General features: G+C 42.4%; 1 protein-coding gene across 1 annotated transcript; it reads left to right on the forward strand.

Annotated features, from left to right (window-relative positions):
- The first annotated feature begins 3,414 nt into the window (after window positions 1-3,414).
- LOC139557878 (solute carrier family 2, facilitated glucose transporter member 1-like) lies at window positions 3,415-21,890 on the forward strand. Its single transcript, XM_071373167.1, has 10 exons — window positions 3,415-3,755; window positions 10,489-10,584; window positions 15,889-16,049; window positions 16,173-16,413; window positions 16,545-16,707; window positions 16,943-17,130; window positions 17,542-17,646; window positions 17,744-17,845; window positions 18,007-18,210; window positions 19,106-21,890. The coding sequence occupies exons 1-10, from the start codon at window positions 3,738-3,740 to the stop codon at window positions 19,304-19,306; spliced, it is 1,479 nt and encodes a 492-aa protein (XP_071229268.1). The 5' UTR covers window positions 3,415-3,737; the 3' UTR covers window positions 19,307-21,890.
- The last annotated feature ends 739 nt before the right edge of the window (window positions 21,891-22,629 follow it).

Raw genomic sequence — 22,629 nt, forward strand, 5'->3', positions numbered from 1 at the left:
TAGGATTGAGCTTAAGAGCATTGCGCAATGACGAGAGGGCCATTTAAAGAACACTCAATGAAATAATCTCTGATGAGAGCAACTATTGAGCAAAGCATTAGGGTTAGTGCAATCCAGGTTCTTGGGACTTTCCTACCCCAAACCCTAACCCTTACTTTTACCCTTACCATAACCTTCACCATAACCCTTACCTTACCTAACCGTAACCTTAACCCTTACCTTAACCATTTTAAATGTCAACTTCAATGGGGTGACGTCTGTGTTGGACATCCCAAGAATTCCAGATAGCAAAGACCAAAGCATTAGTGAGACAAAGAAGCTGGTGAATGAGGCTCAGGAGTACATGCATGAGCCCACAGGCCCGGCAAAGGTATTTTATGGCCTAGTAGTAAATGGAGTAATTGGATTTGGCTCATCTGTAAATTATCCCTCCAGGTTTGTGTTCTGGGGAAACGCAAAGCTATAAGCTGTGAAAACCTATGGATGAGGTAGGTGCAAGCTAAGCTATTCGTGCTGGGAATTGCCAGTGACCTCACAATATTATCATGATACTTAGGTGCCGATACGATATGCATTGCGAGTCTCACGATTCTATATGTATTGCGATTTGATGTTCCAAACATTGCTCACGTTATGTCTGCCACAGAGGGACAAGAAAGAGACATGAGAAAATTAGTTTTGATCAATCATGGATATAAAAGTGCTGAAAACAAATTGGCTCCCTATGTTAAAAAGATGGGGAACAAGCTATGAAGGAAAAATACTGTTTTGGTGCAAGTACAGCCAACTATATATTGAAATATTGTCAAAACTATACAATATGATATATCATCAAAAATAATATCCCGATATGTAACTGTATTGATTTATTTCACCCCATAAGCTATGCGTCAGGTCAGGAGTTTCACAGATTCTTACCGCAGGTACCATGTTTATTATTTAAATAGCAACAATTCAATAAAGGATACCTGGGAAAGTAATATTGGAATGTGTTAGCATACTCTTACCATGTTATTATAATGTATCCCATGCCGTAATGTTCTACTTTTGATTTAGTGCACAATACAGGCCCGCTCAGAGTATACACCCCCTCTTTGTTTGTTATTGTTTTCATTAGATTTCAAAGGAATTTCATAAAAGACAGAAAAGAACACAGTTCCTAAAATGTGTCAGTCCTTCCCAGTCTCCCTTCCTTTTCCCGTCCGCTCTATTTTATTTCTAATTGAAATGTGCCTTGACCGGAGACCTCCCCGCCATCTCTGACAAAAGATATAGGTGCATCGTGTATGTTGTAATGAAGTGACTCTACACCTTTTCTCTCCTCCCCTCATCCTGTATCTGGGTGCTGTGGACCATGAGGCTCAGAGAATAACAGAGGGAAGACACTTTGATGTCTCAATGCTTGTTTACAAGGTCAACTATAGTCTAACATGACCTGAACACTAGCATACTAAAGGCAGGACTTTTCACATCAGACATTATTGCAAGCCTCATAAATTAGACATTACATAGTCTCCTCCCACAACCGCTGTGGAGAGCCATGAATCTGGCAAGAGTAACTAGACATTGCATTGTCTGTTGGATTCAAGAATATACATTTTTCTTTAATGTATTTATTTTACATAGTAAGTTGACTGAGAACACATGGTCTGCCAGGTCAATTAACCATAGGTAAGACTATGCAAAGACATTCAACAGCAACAAGCAACAGTCAGGTGTTCTAGAACTGCATTATAACTCCTGAAAGTCTATCACACCTTTTGACAAGCTTTGATGATTTGTTCATTCATCAGTCATTCCTACAACATTCCTTGGTAACTACTGATGTTTACATCACAAAGTTTTCGTCAGCAAAGAACTAGGCAATTTTTTGTGTAACCAGTTGAACTAGTTTTGAGTGACAATTTTCAATCTTACAAATAAACCTTACATTGCCTCATGATTATTCAGACATGACAAACCCACAGACAATGTGAAATACCATGTTGGTCTTCCTCTAAGTTCCTCAGCCTGTTGCTTTAGGCCAGGTCAGTCCATATGGCACACTCACCGGCCTTTGTCTCAGTATTTGCCTGTTATTGTTTTCCCATGGTTTCAAAGGGAATAGATTATATAAAAAGGGAACAAATTTCTTCCATTTTTATATATTTTTTCTCCTGTTCCCGACTCTTTCATTTGCACTGTATAAACACACACATTTTCCTTTCTGTACTAATGATTATTTTCCTAATTTTTTGCATGCACTCTGACCGGACCCTTCCCCGCCATCTCAAACAAAAGGTATTACGCAGTTTCATTTATCCTCATGAAAATATTTGTTTTTACACACCTTTAATAACAAACATCTCCATCACAATTTATGGTTTTGAATGGAGGGTACCAATGTCACATTACCAGCTTTGGTCAAAGATCACAGATGTTGGATGTTTGAAACATTGTTTATGAAGGACTGAACACGCATGGATACAGTGAGGTGCTGAGAAACAAAGGATGACTGACTGGATTAGAGGTCGACCGATTATGATTTTTCAAAAAGCGGATACCGATTAATTGGCCGATTTTTACATATATTTGTAATAATGACAATTACAACAATACTGAATGAACAATGAACACATTTATTTTAACTTCATATAATACATAAATAAAATCGATTTAGTCTGAAATAAAAAAGGCCGATTACTGATTGTTATGAAAACTTGAAATCAGCCCTAATTAATCGTCCATGCCGATTAATCGGTCGACCTCTAGACTAGATGTTTTTTTGTGTGCCTAAAAATGAGTGTTGTCATGGATCATTCAAATGTATTACTAGGCTACTACTACCTCTTCTCTTTTAGTATTGTTGGGATAAGTACTAGGAGCAAGAAGACCTATGAAGTATAGAAATTCTACCCTTGGTAGGCAAGGTCACATTATTGCTTACTTATAGCCTACTTGGGGGTTGCAAGTGGGATGAAAAGGTGGTGCATGTCAGTTCTGTCAGTGTCATTTCCTGCCATGACCTCAAACTATCAGCAATGGTGAGTAAATGTGCGCCCCCTGCTGCAAGCGTCTGATCAGTAGGTTATATAACTATGTTATTACAATATAATACTTTGCTCACGCCTCCACCAAATTGTAATCAAAATGTATCATTTCAATTAAATACATCGAGGACGATGTGCTTCACACATAACTATCCGACCTAGTACTTCAACAAAACGAAGTGACACTTTTCAGAGTTATATGTCTTAACGTCGTCATAGGGGTGCAAGTTTAAACCAATAGAAGCTCAGGGATAGAAACGGGCCTCCTCCTTACAAATTGAGGCTGAACTAAACTCACATTGAGGCCGAACTAAACTCTTGCGTCAGCCAATCACTCTAGACGGGCTGTTGGAAATATATTCACCGGTTTATTTCCCCAAAGAGTAGACAGTCTGTACTCGAAGAACGAACTACTTCAACAACCCAAGAAAACTTTGGGGCATGATGAATCTGAAGTTTTGAGCTCATGACAGAAATTACACTAGGGGAATAAACACGATGAACTGAGGACAATTTGGAAACAAATAATTACGCTGAAAATAAAGAAGAACAAAGAAGATACTATTGTTTATGACATATTGTATCATTATCATCTTAAAAATGAGACACCTCGTCTGAGTAAAAAAAAATACCCGCGGAAGTTACCCAAACTATAGTCTTGACATTTCAAGATTGCCAGCAATAATATCGACAAGCCATACTGCGGCAATGGATTCAGGCAGCAAGGTAGGCTAATTGTATGAGTGAGGCTAACGACTAGTTGGCAGTTTTCGTAGAAACCAATATACAAAACTGTGTATGTGTCTGTGTCTCTCAGAGAGAGAGAGAGAGAGAGAGAGAGAGAGAGGGGGTAGCTAGTTAGCTTCCCAGTAATATTGAAAACTGGTTAGGTTAGCTTGAGACTCTCAAGCTGCCTAGCTGTGTTAATGTCAATGGGTTCCGAATACTAAGTATTTTTTTCAAGAAGTTACACTAGCTAGCCCATCATGTAATTGTTTTATTCAATTGAAACGTAAAACGTGTGTGCTGTGCTGCTCACCATCATCTTTGGACGCAGTCGGATATGCGGCTGCTGGGGCAATGCAGTACGCGCGATAGCATTAAATCAGGTCGTGGGGTAGGCCTACCTCGTCCATGGCCTCTAATTGGCTATTCATAATCCCCCTTCATACATTACAAACTACCTGCGTCCTGGCCAATTGTAAACCCTGTCCCCTCTGTTGGCCTCATGACTGTATCTGGTGTAGAAATCAATTTATAAAGTAGTGAATTAAAATTAGCTCAACGAAGAGCATGATGGCATTACTCACAGGAAGGCAGCACATTAAAGTCTAGATTGAGATTATCTGTTTTATCACAGCATATGAGGTCTTCACTTCATTTTTGTTCATTTTCACTTTGCATTTGATGTAACATTTGCTTATTGTTGTTTTACAATAGTAAAAGGAAGAGAGTGAGACGTGACTCATCTGGTCTCTGTTATGGCTGATTTACCACTGACTGCTGATGCTGTGTGGTTAGCTACCCCCCTGACAACTTTAAAGTCACTTCTCCCAGCCCTCGCTTAGAGTTTACTTCTGGTTGAAATGGTAAACATGTTTATTGTTATTTGTCTGTAACCCCTTTTATGGTTAGGCATAGACGTTTGAACACAATTAAAACGACCCCTTTCCAGCCATTCCCATTAGGCCAGTGTTTTGCTTTTGTCAGACAGCTTGAGCTTTGAGCGTGCGTCCAGGCTAACACCACTCTGAGCATGTCTACTGTTTTATAATCAGCATCTCGTGGTTGGGTATCGCACTCTGGCTTGTGCTTATGATCCCTGAGTGTGTGCAGCACAGCTGGACAGGGAGGGGGCAGTCAGCGTGTGGGTAGAACCAGGGGTTGCTGACACAGGGTGTGGTGGAAATCGGGCTATATGTCAAAAGCCAAAATGCCAATGAGCTGTCCCCAGCCATGGTTCAGTCCTGTGTGCATAACATTGTAATAAGCATTTGTCAATGATATTCTGGTTCATACTGTATGTCTGCAAGGTAAAGCAGGCTACGTTTTGGCTCTAGAATAAATGTCCTCATTGCCAGTCGAGAGCTTTCCAAGGAAATCATTGTATTGCATTTTACATATGGCTGTGACATTCATGGAATTTTGGATGACTGTAATTGGCCAACCAAATGACCTTGGTCTCCGTAATAACCATTCGAATAGCACATGTTCTCCTTTCCTCCACTCCTGACTGCATGTGCTGCCATAAAAAAAAATTTGAATAGAAGAACAGGCATCCTCATTCAAATCAATGATGGCATAATGAGTGGACTGGTGGCCATTGTGAGTGTAACCATGGTAGCAAAGCAGGAAGTAAAAGCAAAAAGTAAAAGCTAGGTCGAAAATATACCGGTTAAGACAATGTTGTCACAAATCTGGGACCAGCACCGTTGCTAACTAGCATAGCTGGTCCCATTGTTGCAAAGAGTTATTGGATATTAGAATCCCATTGTTTTCACCTTTGTCATCTTCAACCTAGAGCAAAAGCAGGAAGTGTACACATCAATATGTGCTGTGATTTGTTGATTCAACTCACCTGACATTACAAAAAATGCATTCCATTGCATCAGTTAACATCATTTGAATTTACATACTACATACCATGGAAATTATTGCAACACAATACCAGGCATCCATTGTGAGTGTACCAGTCAAATTGCCAGGGTAAGAGGTTCCAAGCCCATTCTTTTCACTGATTGCTACAACACCTTGCTTGTTTCAGTAAGGGGCAACAAAGTTGAATCACATCGGTAAGAGTCCATGTTATCGCAGAAACGGACTCAACCGCACGAATGCCCGGCTGTCCTGTCTTCAGTCAGTTTTTTTAAAACAGTTATTTTATTTTCATGACAGTCTTCATCCATAACCGTCAGCTACACAGTAATTATGCCAGCTCTAATTTGACTTTTTAGTCTCACCCAGAGTGACTTACAGTAGTGAGTGCGTCCATTTTCATAATGGTCCCCTGTGGGAATTGAACCCACAACACTGCCGTTGCAAGCACCATGGGCTACCAACTGAACCACACGGGACCATTGCTGAGACATTGCCCTCTTAGCCTCACTTTGATACACCTGTTCAGATAGACACCTCCCCTGCCTGACTGCTCACCCCGGGGGTGTTTAACTTCTCCCAACCTCTCTCCAAAACAAAATACTGTCTAACCTCTTTGTTCCTATTATAGACTGGATAACAAGCATTTCCCTTCGACACGAAGCCTTCCGATTTATGGGCAGTTTGGGCACAAGTTGTGAGTCCCTTTAAAGCTCTACTGAACAATATGCTTTGTTTTAGTTCAGCGGAAGCCTCTTTTTTTCTTGGGTAAGAAACAAGGTAATTGGGGCAAGCGTACAGTTGACCTGGTCTGTGGTGAGTGGAATAACTCTAAGAAGCAATTCGATTTTTAACTGAGTGAACAGTTCTGGCTTTTGATTAAACCCAAAGCCGGCATTCAGTTCCTTCCTTCTAAAGACTTAATTCCACTCAATCCACTGGCTTCCTCCACTCACTTTATTTCCCTCTGCATGACTGCCCCTTCAGTATGCCCTTTCAATATAAGTGTCAGTGTGTTCTAATGAGGCCTAAATACTTTTTTATATAAAAGATGGGATTAAGAGATCTGTGAATGCTGTAATTGAAACAGGCACAAACGTAGGGCCTAATTCATTTCCTCAAAAAAGTGGAAGGCATTGTGCACACTGTACTGACCTCTGCTAATCGCTATTCATGTGAAGGAGAGTTTGGTTAAATCTGTAAAGCTGTAGTGTACTGTACAGGCTCATTCGCTTGTTCTCCATAGAGCTATACTGTATCTGAGATTGTGTCAGGTTTGAACAAACACTTGCACCAGATATCAGTGGGAAATTAGATGGATCAGAAATACACATGTATGGAAACGTTTGTTTGTATCTGACAGTCTTTACTTTATTACGTTTCATTTTACAGGTACAGTGCATATTAATTCATCCACATTACTGTAAATGTGCCAGTTTTTGCCATCCCCCTAATTTTCAACTGCATGCCTACCACCCAGTCGATCCATTGACCTCTTTGTTTTAGACCATGTTATGGACCATAGACTTGTTCCTGTGAACTCTTCACTCAGTGAATGACTAAGGGAGGCAGTCAGGATACACAGGAGGGGCTCTGTGCTGTCCTGTGCTGTGAGTCAGGTTAGGGAGGAGGGTGAGGGAGTGATATTAGGTTCCCCTGTGAAACCCGAGGCTGTCAAGGAGGTGACGTTTGCAGGGACGTGAGGCTGGCGGCATAGCCATCACTGAGAGCCAGAGGCGAGGTTAGGATGTGGGGAAATGGAAGCTGTGGCACAGCCAGCCATGACTTCTGCTTTCTGGACAGAACTAGGCCTATTGTAAACCTCAGATGTTTAGATTAGAGAAGGCCCTTAACCTTACAGCACCTGAGGGTGATTCACATTATATCTGTATGTACTGTTGTCACTTACAGACTGTCACTGTAGCATGGCCTTGCTAATCAATATGATACAGTGTTTCCCAGCAGTAGTTTTAGCAGAGGCTGAGGTGTTTGAAGAGGGGGACCAGAGAAAGGTTATACAATACACTGGAACTGGATGACTAATGCATTATACGATAGGTGTCACTTACAGGGAAGATGTGGCTGTAAACATTTCACAGCAGGAAGTAATTATGCTTCACCAGACATCCTCCCAAAACCAGTGAGGTCAGTTTTAAGGCTTTGGACACCTGACAAAGTGCTGATAAGATGTGAAAAAGGGTTCTGTGTTACGTTGTACCTACTTGGAATTGACTCTCACAATTCCACATACCTCTGTTATACAACTCTGGCCCATCCCTGTTCACCATCGTCATTCGTCAGGGCAGTATACCATGTTTCCTTGTTGGACTGCTTATTGATCGCATAAAGTAGATTTAAATTGACCTAACGACCTCCAATATAACCCATGGACTGTGTTGAGTAAACTGTTGCTCAAGGGACAGGCCTTATGATCACTTCAGATGTTTGCTCAAGCCCAGACTATCTCATACATCAATATAAAGATATTTTACTGTTGATGCATTTAGCTAGATGAGGCAGGTCTGAAACGTAAAAATTCACTATAATCATGTATTTGGACTAGGCCTAAAGGCTAACTAGGCCTAAAGCAACCGTCACCAATACTACAGCCCACTCACTGTGACTGGGCTAAAATTCACAGACTCACTCCTGAGAAGGAGGAGATTGATTTGCATGGAAGTTTATCTTTGGGAGGAATGTAAACATTGCTGGTGGCAGCAGCTGTTTTATAACAATGGCGTTTGTTTAAAGGGCCAGTGTAGTCTTTAAGGCTGTGATAACCATCTCAGAGCTGGAGGGCGTGACTTCATCGTTTCCAAGGTGAATGATACGTGACCATCTCCTTTCAGAAAGAATACACTGGAATGTTTTCTGATAGCAAACCATACAACACAAGATCTACCCTGATGGTGTGTGTTTACATCCTGTGCTAGGGCTGGTTATAACAACCCAGCCATGGAGTTGTTGAACCCCTGCGACTCATTGCTTGTGTGGAACATTATTGGTTAAGCTGCTACTTTTTCAGACTTACACTTACCCCACCTCACTTTCAGACCTGGCCTTGTTTAGGTCTCTATTACTGAGCTATACTAAGCTTGCTGTGTAGTTAGTGTTTCCAAACACAGCCCACTTTGTAGCTCCCACCCTCTTGAAGAATCTCAGAATTAACAAAATTGGAATGCCTTCCCTTTTGTTTAGAATAGCCTTGAGCACTTGTTCTTGAGCACTGCCCTTTAAAGCAGCCTTTTTTTTTAAGAGAATCCTTAAATAAATAACATTTCCCCGTCAGATAATCCCATGTCAGATAGTCCTGTGTAACTCAGTTGCTACAGTAGAGCATGGCTCTTGCAGTGTTGTGGGTTTGATTCCCACGAGGGACCAGTATGAAAAAAGTATGAACATGTATGCTCACTATTTTATTTAACCTGGCAAGTCAGGTTTAACCTGGTGATTCTCTGATACACCTCTACGCAGACGACACCATTCTGTATACTTCTGGCCCCTCTTTGGACACTGTGTTAACTAACCTCCAGATGAGTTTCAATGCCATACAACTCTCCTTCCGTGGCCTCCAACTGCTCTTAAACGCAAGTAAAACTAAATGCATGCTATTCAACCGATCACTGCCCGCACCTGCTCGCCCGTCCAGCATCACTACTCTGGACGGCTCTGACTTAGAATACGTGGACAACATCAAATACCTAGGTGTCTGGTTAGACTGTAAACTCTCCTTCCAGACTCACATTAAGCATCTCCAATCCAAAATTAAATCTAGAATCGGCTTCCTATATCGCAACATAGCATCCTTCACTCATGCTGCCAAACATAACCTTGTAAAACTGACCATCCTACCGATCCTCGACTTCGGTGATGTCATCTATAAAATAGCCTCCAACACTCTACTCAACAAACTGGATACAGTCTATCACAGTGCCATCCGTTTTGTCACCAAAGCCCCATACACTACCCACCATTGCAACCTGTACGCTCTCGTTGGTTGGCCCTCGCTTCATATTCGTCGCCAAACCCACTGGCTCCAGGTCATCTATAAGTCTCTGCTAGGTTAAGCCCCGCCTTATCTCAGCTCACTGGTCACCATAGCAGCACCCACTCGTAGCACGTGCTCCAGCAGGTATATCTCACTGGTCACCCCCAAAGCCAATTCCTCCTTTGGTCGTCTTTCCTTCCTTCTTTCTGCTGCCAATGACTGGTACGAACTGCAAAAATCTCTGAAGCTGGAAACACTTATCTCCCTCACTAGCTTTAAGCACCAGCTGTCAGAGCAGCTCACAGATTACTGCACCTGTACATAGCCTATCTATAATTTAGCCCAAACAACTACCTCTTCCCCTACTGTATTTATTTATTTATTTAGCTCCTTTGCACCCCATTATTTATATTTCTACTTTGCACATTCTTCCACTGCAAATCTACCATTCCAGTGTTTTACTTGCTATATTGTATTTACTTCGCCACCATGGCCTTTTTTGGCCTTTACCTCCCGTATGTCACCTCATTTGCTCACATTGTATATAGACTTATTTTCTACTGTATTATTGACTGTATGTTTTGTTTATTCCATGTGTAACTCTGTGTTGTTGTATGTGTCGAATTGCTATGCTTTATCTTGGCCAGGTCTCAGTTGCAAATGAGAACTTGTTCTCAACTAGCCTACCTGGTTAAATAAAGGTGAAATAAAAATAAAATAAAACAACAGGATAGCTTAGCCTACAGATTTGTATTCATAAGACAATAAGTATATCAACTCCAAGTACCTCCAAGCTGCTCTTTTCATGCTCTGATACAGTACAGAGATTTGGAGAGAGGGGATTTTTAACAGACTTTCTCTCCTGTCTCTATGCAGCAAGTGACCTTCCAGTTGATGCTGACGGTGGGAACAGCAGTGATTGGCTCGCTGCAGTTTGGTTACAACACGGGTGTCATCAACGCCCCTCAGAAGGTGAGTCCACGGGAACGAGATTGGGTGGGGAGGTGGGGCTGATGTGTCTGATCGGAATTGGATGGGGAAGGCTTGTCTATATTTATCCAAGTGACACCGTGTTCGAATCTTACCCAACACCTTTTCCCAGACGAGACTGCCCCTGTGTCTGCCTTGGCCAGTCAAGATGTTCCCTGCAACACGTGAAAAGAAGGGGACTAATAATATCTCAAGTATCTCGTCCAAGGCACTCTCCATTAAAGGGCCTCTGTGATGTGTAAAGGACTGTTTTCATGCCCCGAAGGGGCTCAGATTGTAAGTGAGGAGACAGCCAGGAGAGTGCTACTCACTCCGCTAAAGGTAACATCATTTAGGAGCTCTCAGTGAGACGTGTCTCCAAAAATGTAATTAAGTTATTTTCCATTTACTTAAACGAAATGTGTTTATTTGACCCTACTCCTTCACATTTCTCGTGAAAATGGATCCCTTGAACAGTTTTGTACTGTAGCTGCTAAATCTACAAAATGGTTTTGTTTACTGACAGCTCACAATATCCAGTGGATATTAGGTCTTGTGGGTCATAACAATCTTTCAGTTTCAAATAAAATAAAATTTGATTAGTCACATGCGCCGAATACAACCTTACAGTGAAATGCTTACTTACGAGACCCTAACCAACAGTGCAGTTTCAAAAAATACAGATAAGAATAACAAGTAATTAAAGATCAGCAGTAAAAAATAGCAATATCTACAGGTGGGTGCCGGTACAGAGTCAATGTGCGGGGGCACCGGTTAGTTGAGGGGTAGTATGTACATGTAGGTAGAGTTAATTAAAGTGACTATGCGTAGATGACAACAGATAGTGGCAGTGGTGTGGAGAGGGGAGGGGGGAGGTCAATGCGAGTAGTCTGGGTAGCCATTTGACTAGATGTTCAGGAGTCTTACGGCTTGGGGAAGAAGCTGTTTAGAAGCCTCTTGGACCTAGACTTGGCGCTCCGGTACCGCTTGCCATGTGGTAGCAAAGAGAACAGTCTATGACTAGGGTAGCTGGAGTCTTGGCCAATTTTTAGGGCCTTCCTCTGACACCGCCTGGTATAGAGGTCCTGGATGATAGGAAGCTTGGCCTTAGTCATGTACTGGGTCGTTTTCACTACCCTCTGTAGTGCCTTGCGGTCGGAGGCCGAGCAGTTGCCATACCAGGCAGTGATGCAACCAGTCAGGATGCTCTCGATGGTGCAGCTGTAGAACCTTTTGAGGATCTGAGGACCCATGCCAAATCTTTTTAGTCTCCTGAGGGAGATTAGATTTTGTTGTGCCCGCTTCACGACTGTCATGGTGTGCTTGGACCATGTTAGTTTGTTGGTGATGTGGACACCAAGGAACTTGAAGCTCTCAACCTGCTCCACTGCAGCCCCGTCGATGAGATGGGGGCGTGCTCGGTCCTCTTTTCCCTGTAGTCCACAATCATCTCCTTTGTCTTGATCACGCTGAGGGAGAGGTTGTTGTCCTGGCACCACACGGCCAGGTCTCTGACCTCCTCCCTATAGGCTGTCTCGTTGTTGTCGGTGATCAGGCCTACCACTGTTGTGTCATCTGCAAATTAAAGATGATGTTGGAGTCGTGCTTGGCCGTGCAGTCATGAGTGAACAGGAGGTACAGGAGGGGGCTGAACCTGCACCCCTGAGGGGCCCCTGTGTTGGAAAAGGGCAGTGTGGAGTGCAGAAGAAATTCCATCATCTGTGGATCTGTATGGGCGGTATGCAAATTGGAGTGGGTCTAGGGTTTCTGGGATAATGGTGTTGATGTGAGCCATGACCAGCCTTTCAAAGCACTTCCTGGCTACAGACGTGAATGCTACGGGTCGGTAGTCCTTTAGGCAGGTTACCCTAGTGTTCTTGGGCACAGGCACTATGGTGGTCTGCTTAAAACATGTTGGTATTACAGACCCGGACAGGGAGAGGTTGAAAATGTCAGTGAAGACACTTGCTAGTTGGTCAGCGCATGCTCGCAGTACACGTCCTGGTAATCCATCTGCGGCCTTGTGAATGTTGACCTGTCTAAAGATCTTACATCGGCTGCGGAGAGCGTGATCACACAGTCTTCCGGTACAGCTGGTGCTCTCATGCATGCTTCAGTGTTATTTGTTATTTAGGTGAAAGGGCTAATCCACACAGTATTGGTCTTTGTCTGAACAAGCCTTGTGGCAGCTCGGCTCATAGTTCCAGGTGCTTTGTTGCCTGAATATATGGGATCCTGCCTTCTCCATTACTTTTGATATATGAGGGGCTCTGTGTGATCTACAGTCCCAGCTGTCTCCTGTCCTGATCTTCCTTTCTCAGGAGACTACTTATTGCTCCATCACACAATTTGTCTGTCAGTACCTACCTGTCATACCTACCAAGCGCTTCAATTGATGTTTGGGAGCCAACATCAATTGATGTTTGTGAATAGAATAGTAGGCTACAGATGTAGGATCTTCATTTGAGCCAGTTTGCTACAGCAGAAAAATAATCTTACAGTAACAGGAAATGTGAATTATTATGTGGATTATAATGGACATTTTTGTAGGAATTTATATATTTTTTGGTAGGGCAAATCAAGTCTGAAATTTCAAGGTGACAAAGACAAACTTTAGAAGCCTTTTTAAAACTCAAATACACTACAAGTGTGCAATTCCTGATGTTCAGGAAAATTCTCAGCAACAAAACAGTGATCAAATTAGGATCCTACATCTGTACACAATAGGGAAGAAAATAATACTTTGATACCTGTTTATTACAGACCGGTAGACATTCTGATTGGTTAAACCCCCCAGCGGTGAATAATTAAAATGTGATTGTAGCACCAGATGATCTAGTTCTAAGTATAAGCCTAGCTGAGGTGTAGAGGTGGGGTGCCCTCCTGTAAGAGTTGTCAAGGGGGGCAGTGGTGAGAAGGGGGTGGATATGTAGAGGTTTGCTGTCATTCAGACACTGGGCCAGTGTAAACCTGCCCTCCCTTCCCCTCCCCAGTCTCAGCTGAGGTCCCAGTTACGTATATACACACACATAAGCACACTGACACATGCTCAGTAATACCACACAATGCCACAGCTGTTTAGAAGCAACATACAGAGTGCAGGGAAGTGTTCACAGAAACGGTAGTATTGCTGAACATAGAGACACATCCAGAACATTTCACTGTACCGTTTACACCCTGTATCCTGTGCACATGACCAATAAACTTTTATTTTACTTGATATCCATGATAAATGTGATAACATCGTGATTAATTACTGAGTGTATAAAACATTAGGAACACCGTGAAATAATTACAATTTAGCATTAACACTGGAATGATAGATGTGCAGAAGATGATGTGCAAGTAGAGATACTGGGGTGCAAAGGAGCAAAAAAACAAAACAATATGGGGATGAGGTAGTTGGGTGGGCTATTTATAGATGGGCTGTGTACAGGTGCAATGATTGGTAAGCTGCTCTGACAGCTGATGTCACTATTCTACACTATTACAAAACGCGCTTCTCCGTACTTCCGCTCGGGCTGCAGCTGCAATGAATGAGTAGCCAAGTATCGATAGCCCTGCGTTTTATTATTATTAGCAGCTCGTCGTGTCGATTTTAATTTTAATAAATATTTAACTTTCTCTGGTCATAGGAACAACATGAATTTGTGCATGAGGCAGATGCGGTGCAAGTCGAGTTTCGCGATCAGATGGAAGACGGTGTCCCCTCTCTCTGGTCAGTCTCAACAGAGGAAAGGAATGAGAGAGCAGGGACCATGAGAGGCGGTTGGGAAAAATAGTTTTGAGTCGTCATCCAACTCGGAATTCCAAGTCAGTCGGAAACTCGAACATCTTTCTAGAGCTCTGACTTTTTGACCTGAAGATCCCTGACGTCGTGATTTGACCTCGTTAACCATCAGATGCAGGTACCATCAGTCCAGTAAAATATAAAAGCAAATTATTTCAATTCATGCTCCACAGTGCCTCACAAGTGCTAAACCAACTGATCTATTTTGTTATCAAAGCTCGAGTTTTGAAATATGATATGGTCTGATTAACAATATTGGCAGGACAATGATATAGCCAATATGCTGTGATAATATGTTAGGCCTACTTCCCAAACCTCATTCCTACAAAACTGTTTGTGTGGGTTAATGTAAAAAACAAAATCTGAGCGGTAGATCTCAGCTTGCTTTTTGACTGCGAAAGTGATCTTGACTCAGAAAAGGTTGTTGACCATTGATCTAGACTGACTGAATAAGGGATCATAGCTTTCACTTGGATTCACCTGTTCAGTCTATGTCATGGAAAGAGCAGGTGTTCCTAATGTTTTGTACACTCCGTGATGCAGCCCTTCCGCTCTAAAGAGTGTAGCACTGATTAGATTAGATGTCTCTCAAGTGCCCTGGTCTGCTTCTCCACCCTGCCTGCCGGCTCCAAATTGGGCCCCTTGTAGCACAGACAGACGGACCTGAATGCCTCCGCATTGCCAGGCCAGGAGTCCACAGAGACAGTAATGCTTTAATCAGTACAGCGTCACCGGTCATGAATGGACAGTTTTTTTCATTGTGGCCAGGTGCGTGCTAGGTCTTGAGTCAGACACAAGCCTATTCAGAGAAATCAAGAATATGAAATGAAAGGTAGACTTGCCATTCTCTATCTGTAAGAATGTTTATTTTATGGAACTATATTGACAGTGTTGGGCTATACCATATCTTGAACAGCATACCCAGCTTACCTCTCCTGACCTATAAAATACATTAATAGTTCTATATCAATCACTCAGCATTATATAAGTATTGGTAAAGGGTATATTGTATAATCTATCAGTAAAGCACATGACAGGAGCCAGCAGTGATATTTGGGAGAGGAGCACAGGAGGGGGCAGGGCTCAGTGCCGAGTACTAGAAGTGCTAGATAGAGGTAGAGGGAGTCCTCGACATATGACAGTTGTCAGTGTGCCACTGGCAGAGACATGGGGGGAGGGGACGTTCCTCCCAGCCTGTACCACTTAACTTCCATCACAAGCTGATCATACATATATGTATGTTTATCAACACTGAGTCACTGTGGGGGAAGGGGCTGAAACCTGAGACCTCGCTCACCCACAAACGTCCTTGTTGCTGGAAAACCTGAAATACAATCCTCTACCTCCATCTACTGGCCATACATCAAAACAGCAGCCACCTGGCCAATGGCAATGAGGACAAGGAAACACCTTTTTTTACTGTCTCTTACATTACTGTATGTCTATGGTACATTGACTGTGATTTCTGTCTATGGCAGTGTTGTGAGCTGGTGTTGTTTTCTCTCCCGCTCTGCTAGGTTATTGAGAGGTTCCTCAACGAAACATGGTTCGACCGGTACCAGGAGCCCATCACCAAGACCTCCCTCACCACCCTGTGGTCCGTCTCCGTCGCCATCTTCTCTGTCGGCGGCATCTTCGGCTCTTTCTCCGTGGGCTTGTTCGTTAACCGCTTTGGCAGGTAAATACGACACTTCACAATGTTTATTTACAACTGTGTTATGTGAGATGATATTACATGTGTGATATGTAAATGTCTGTAAGTGGACTGTAATTGACATGACTATTTCTGTGGTGTCTACAGGAGGAACTCCATGCTCATGGCCAACGTGCTGGCCTTTGTCTCCGCTGCTCTCATGGGCTTCTCTAAGATGGGTGGCTCGTGGGAGATGCTGATCATCGGGCGCTTCGTGGTGGGCCTCTACTCCGGCCTTTCCACTGGCTTTGTGCCGATGTACGTGGGTGAGGTGGCCCCCACTGCCCTCCGAGGAGCCCTGGGCACCCTCCACCAGCTAGGCATCGTCACAGGCATCCTGATGGCACAGGTCAGTTCCAATGGGCACAGGGATATCGTATGGAGAATAATGAATGATTTGTATGCTTTTCCAAAGGAATCTCTTTGAGAGCTGTGCTACATGATAATCTGATGGTGGTCTAACTATGTGTTGTGGTTCAGGTGTTTGGCATGGAGGCCTTAATGGGGAACGCATCTCTGTGGCCCTTCCTGCTGGGCTTCACTTTCATCCCAGCCCTAGTGCAGTGTGCACTGCTGCCCTTCTGCCCCGAGAGCCCCCGCTTCCTCCTCATCAACCGTAATGAGGAGAACAAGGCCAAGACTGGTGAGTTGAGTACATTTATACACAAACACACATTCATACACTTAATGTCATCAGTTCAGCCAATGTCAGTTCTGTTAGTTTGAATGAGTTGAAAATTATCTAAAATAAGGGCCATGTTTCAATAAATGTGTTTAATTTAAATTCATCCCTCGAATTGCCTGAATTGATCTGGTATGGAGTGACACAGCCCTAGCAGACTGTAATGTAACCTCCATTCTTGCTCTGTCTCTGTCAGTCCTGAAGAAGCTGCGTGGGACCACAGACGTGAGTGCAGACATGCAGGAGATGAAGGAGGAGGCCAGGCAGATGATGAGGGAGAAGAAGGTGACCATCCTTGAGCTGTTCCGTTCGCCACTCTACCGCCAGCCCATCTTCATAGCTATCATGCTTCAGCTCTCCCAGCAGCTGTCTGGCATCAACGCAGTGAGTCACCTCTCATACACACTTCTCACCCCAAACACATAAAGCAGGGTTCCCCTGATTTGGTGGTTTTATTTAGCTCCCAAGTCTTTTTATTTGTTATTGTTCAACATAGAAGACTATAATAACACCAGGAAATCAGCTCCAAGTTTGTTCCCAAGTATTCCCACGCATAATAGAGAGACACGTGATCGTATACAACTGGTTTGAAGTGATTATGTTTTTGTCAAATATTATATCGGTTTGGGCTTCTTGCAGTAAATTTGTAGTCTACAAATAATTTGTCATTTTGTTCCAGCCCACCAACCATCTGCTCAAGAAAAAATGGCCCTCGGCTGAATCTAGTTGATGATCCCTGACATACAGTATACTACTTATTTTGCAACTCTAAACTGTGCTGTTGGTGTCCTGCAGGTTTTCTACTACTCTACCCGTATCTTTGAGAAGGCCGGAGTTGCTCAGCCTGTTTATGCTACAATTGGTGCCGGTGTGGTCAACACAGCCTTCACTGTGGTGTCGGTGAGTAACTGTGGCAGATGTGCATGTGTCATTTATGGTGCGCATGATGTACCACATTAGGGGTTGGACAGTGTAACTCAACCCTCTCTCCTCTCAGTTGTTTGTGGTGGAGCGCGCCGGACGTAGATCTCTCCACTTGCTGGGGCTGATAGGAATGGCAGGCGCTGCCGTTCTGATGACCGTCGCTCTGGCTCTGCTGGTACGTAGACTAACTACAGCACACTTCACATAAGGCTAGCAGCTCTCATACGGAATGAATGAGGAAAAACACTTGGTTTATTGATACACGTCCTTGTAAATATAATATGTTGAATGAATACCAGTAGTTTAACCCCCTGCTGTCTGTTTGTCCTCCATCAGGAACAGCTGCCGTGGATGTCCTACGTGAGCATCGTGGCCATCTTTGCCTTTGTGGCATTCTTTGAGATTGGCCCGGGTCCCATCCCCTGGTTCATCGTGGCTGAGCTGTTCTCCCAAGGACCCCGGCCCTCGGCCTTTGCTGTGGCTGGCTTCTCTAACTGGACCGCCAACTTCATAGTGGGCATGGCCTTCCAGTATGTAGAGGTAAGCACTAAGCACAGCCTTGTTAGTCACTGATGCTCATCATGGTAGATGTTGTCAACATACTCATCTCAATTAGGGTTGCAAAGCTACCGGTATTTTACGAAAGTTACTGGAATCTTCATTAATATTGGTAATTAACAGAAAATGGATTGCAATCTATCGTAAATTTTGTAATTTATACTTTAATAACTTTAAAAAAAAAAATCATATATAGTATGAATTTGTTATATCTGTGTCCATATTGTCCATGAGTTTCTAGTACATAAACCATATGGTTCAAGAGAACATAACCTAATTAAGGAAAAAGCATCTAATCAACATTGCCATTATTTTCCATTAACTCTGCAACTCTTCCAAACATTGACTCTGTTCACAGCTGCCACCAGTATGATGCCAAAACACTGACAACGAATAAATGTTGACTTAGTAAAATAAATAGAAGTGAATTAATAAAGGATATTTGCTGAAACCCTCATATTAAACATCAATGGTATTCACGAAGTTGAAGATAATTTAGGATCATGTTTTACAGCTTTGTCATTCTAATGTTTATTTTAAAATCATCTTATTTAATTATTTCATATATATTTTACATATGATAAGGTCGCACCAAGGGCCAGGGATAATTACAGATACCTGTAAAAATCTAAAGTGCCCAAAAGGGCCGCTAGATGTCTTGTGATAGATTACATAAAATCCTTGCAAGATACCAACATTCTAGTAGTTTACTGGTAAACTTAGAAAGTTTCCAGTAATATCCCCACCCTTTGCAACCCTAATCTTGATATACTGTATGTGAACTGTTAGTTTGAAGACGTGTTTGTTTGGAGCCCATTGCTTAATGAACATGATCTTCAATGTTCTCTCTCCTTCTTTTCTCTGTCTCGCCCTACAGGAGTTGTGTGGCCCTTATGTCTTTGTCATCTTCACTATACTGCTGCTCAGCTTCTTCATCTTCACCTACTTCAAGGTGCCTGAGACCAAGGGCCGGACATTTGACGAGATCTCGGCCGGGTTCCGCCAGTCGGCTGGCACTGGGGGAGAGAAGCACTCGCCGGAGGAGCTCAACAGCCTGGGGGCTGACTCTCAGCTCTGAGCACCTGTCCCTCCCCTCTCCTCTCGTCCCACACACCCTGCTGAGGCCTGGCTATGAACCCTCCTTCATCACCCCAACCTGAGGGGACCAGAGTAGCCCACTCACTGACTGTTTGCAAACTGACTACTAAACTGACACACTGGCTGCCATCACATTTCAGGTATGTTCACCAAACAGAGAACAGATGGCGCTCACCTCCTGCCCGATCCTCTGTCTCAAAGTCTCAAGCGCTCCTTCTCTTCTCATCACAACAAAAACGTGGTGGGGGCAGGAACCTGGGTGTAAGGGGGTGGGTTGGCATGGTAGATAGAAGGAAAAGGTTGTATTTTCAATTAACTTCAAATTTTATATCAGAAAAAAAGTAAAATCCTGTGTTACTTTTACTTTATTTTTCTTCCTTTGTCTGTTATCTTTCTCATTTTGTCGGTTTAGATATCCATGCTTCTGCCTCTTATGCAGGTCTCAATTATTTTCATTGAAGACCCTCAAGAAATTGCATGCCATGTAAATATGTTTTTACCAACTCACTTTTAATCTCTGTCTGGATAGGGTTTTAATTATTTTTTACAAATGTATTTCTTAAGGAAAAATAAATAAAATCCTAAAGATAATTTTGTATGTTTATGTCTTAGTGAAAAGACACGGTTACAAATAAGCCAGCTGTTATAAGTTACTGTATGCATACATTTTATATTTTTAATTCCCAAGCAATACCCATGAGCATGAATTTTACACTATGAAATCATGGGACTATTTGAGACATTTCTACTCTGACACTCAGTTGAAAAGCAACATCAGCCCGTTTCACTGCAGACTAAGATAGATGTAAAATATACCCAAATTTGACTTACAACCCCCCCACCTCTAAAACGGAACTGAAGTCCCTCACAACTTTGAGTTAAAACGCCTGGTCCAAAATCATACAAGGAATACACTCCCAGTAGAGCCTTCTAGCAGTTCACAAGACTGTAAGTTGTTCTCTGATCTTGTGCCTTTGACAGAAAAGGGGGCTTCCTTTCAAACAGTAACCAAATGTAATGTGGCTTCCAGCCTTATCAAGGTCTGCTTCATCATGAAAGTGCTTTTAGACCCTTCGGGGTCAAACTCCAAACTAATGCTTCATGTTCCTTGAAAAGTGGTGATTTTCTTTTTGGGTGCTTTTCATTATTGTAACTCCACAATGCCTTTGGCATAGTTCAGCACTGTAGGGGCTGCTTCCTTGTTCAACTTAGTTTTGTGACGCATAGCTGACAATCCTGTATAGTCAGCTGATATAGCCAACAGCATCTCTTGATGTAAGCGGTTCCTGTCTTTGACTGCTGTGCCACTATAAGAAGTTTTCCATTCTCTAATTAAACGTTTTTGAGGAAAGTGTTCTTTTTAGCAGCACTTTATCATCCACAATATTGGTTGTTTTGTTACTGAAAATCTTCCGTAATAGTAGTTGGAGCTTTGCTCAAAATGTTTTACAAAATATGGAACCTTATGTTACTGATAAGAGACTGAAGAGCTACTGTTGGATTACTTGATATCATTGTTGTTGTTTAACTAGTACATCTCTACATTCACAGATCTATGTTATTTGAGGTCATAAGGTTGGCAGAATATGTTTTACAATCAAATATAAGCTAATCTGGCCAGTTCAAAGTGAATACGTTTTTAAAGTGGTCTAAATAGTTTTAGTAATGGACCTTGACCCGAACAGAACTCCACAAGCAATATCCATTGTAGTCATTCCATGCTGAGTTTGTGTGTTCAAATCCATGCAAATGTATAGTTTGTGTCTTTGAAATTATATGGGACTCTTTGTCTTCTCCACCAACAATGTGTCAGTTAGACACCGCAAACTCATTGACTGTAAGTCGCCCTAAGTCATCAAATGGCAGGATCAATGTAGGCACCAAGACTTGACTGTCCTTTAGATATGCCTGATTGAACTCCAACCTTGTGATGGAGGGCAAAAGATGCACTTACGGACTGAAATCAAATGCAGTGTACTTTGTGTGTATAGTTTGACAATTATATCTGGGCATTATATAAACACATTTATTAACACAGGATATATGCATAAAACAGTTGTAGAAATCCTTCACTGCACAGAATAATTTTCTAAAAATGCCACAATACTTATAATGTAAATACAATAAATAGTAAAGGACCCAAATGTATAAAATATGTTATGTTAGTTACTACTTATATAGGAATATGACTAGTTTCGGTAGTTATGCATCTACACATCTGCCTTTATTTTGTCTGATTTCCTGTCTGAAGAAATATTGTATGAGATAACTATTAACACAATCTTACTTCAGCTTTGTACATGGACCATTGAATGATATATACTATTTATTAGATGCCTAATTTATTAGTATTGTTTTTATCTTCTACACATTTTAGTAAACAGTATGCATTTAATTTTTGTAAAAGCGCATGTTTATATGTTGGGTGAAAATGAACCTCTAACAGAATGATCTTCTGTAAAACAGTGTGCCATGGTGTCAATGTCCTGACGGTTTTCTTTTCTTTTGTAAGATGTGTGGTTGGATGTTTGACTCAATAAAACAAGCATACAGGAAAACGTCAACTAGCTGGGTTCTTTATTTTCACAACAATTGATTTCAGATTGTAATCAATGACTGCAGATGCTCTAAACGCCTTCTACTTTTCTAATAATTTATTTGCCTGGCTGGGCTGATGAGACAGTGGATTGCGCAGTCAGATGGAACAGAGTAAATAGGCATTTCATCTAACCATCATATATTTAGCCGGTGGTAACTTGTGTAATAGACTCCGGCTGGAATGCAGTTTTAACCAATCAGAATCCAAAATTAGACCCACCCCTTGTATAATATTTTTATAAGCTTTGTAGGAGAGGATTGTGTAGTTTAGTGTGATTGTCAAGGTTACCTAGCCAGTTACCGAGGCTACCTAGCCAGCTACACTTTCAAACTAAGTCAACAACGCAGCCACTGCTAGCTAGCCTACTCCACCAGCCAGCAGCACTGTATCATTTTAGTCAATAAGATTTTTTGCAACGTAAGCTTAACTTTCTGAACATTCGAGACGTGTAGTCCACTTGTCATTCCAATCTCCTTTGCATTAGCGTAGCCTCTTCTGTAGCCTGTCAACTATGTGTCTGTCTATCCCTCTTCTCTCCTCTCTGCACAGACCATACAAACGCTTCACACCGCGTGGCCGCCGCCACTCTAACCTGGTGGTCCCAGCGCGCACGACCCACGTGGAGTTCCAGGTCTCCGGCAGCCTCTGGAACTGCCGATCTGCGGCCAACAACGCAGAGTTCATCTCAGCCTATGCTTCCCTCC

This window comes from Salvelinus alpinus, chromosome 2, assembly GCF_045679555.1.
Source record: "Salvelinus alpinus chromosome 2, SLU_Salpinus.1, whole genome shotgun sequence".
Classification (NCBI taxonomy): Eukaryota; Metazoa; Chordata; class Actinopteri; order Salmoniformes; family Salmonidae; genus Salvelinus; species Salvelinus alpinus.

Coding starts and splice junctions, on each gene's coding strand:
- LOC139557878 (XM_071373167.1), top strand. Junction 16,708..16,942: donor GGAGAACAAGGCCAAGACTG/GTGAGTTGAGTA, acceptor TGTCTCTGTCAG/TCCTGAAGAAGCTGCGTGGG. Junction 18,211..19,105: donor TGGCCTTCCAGTATGTAGAG/GTAAGCACTAAG, acceptor CTCGCCCTACAG/GAGTTGTGTGGCCCTTATGT.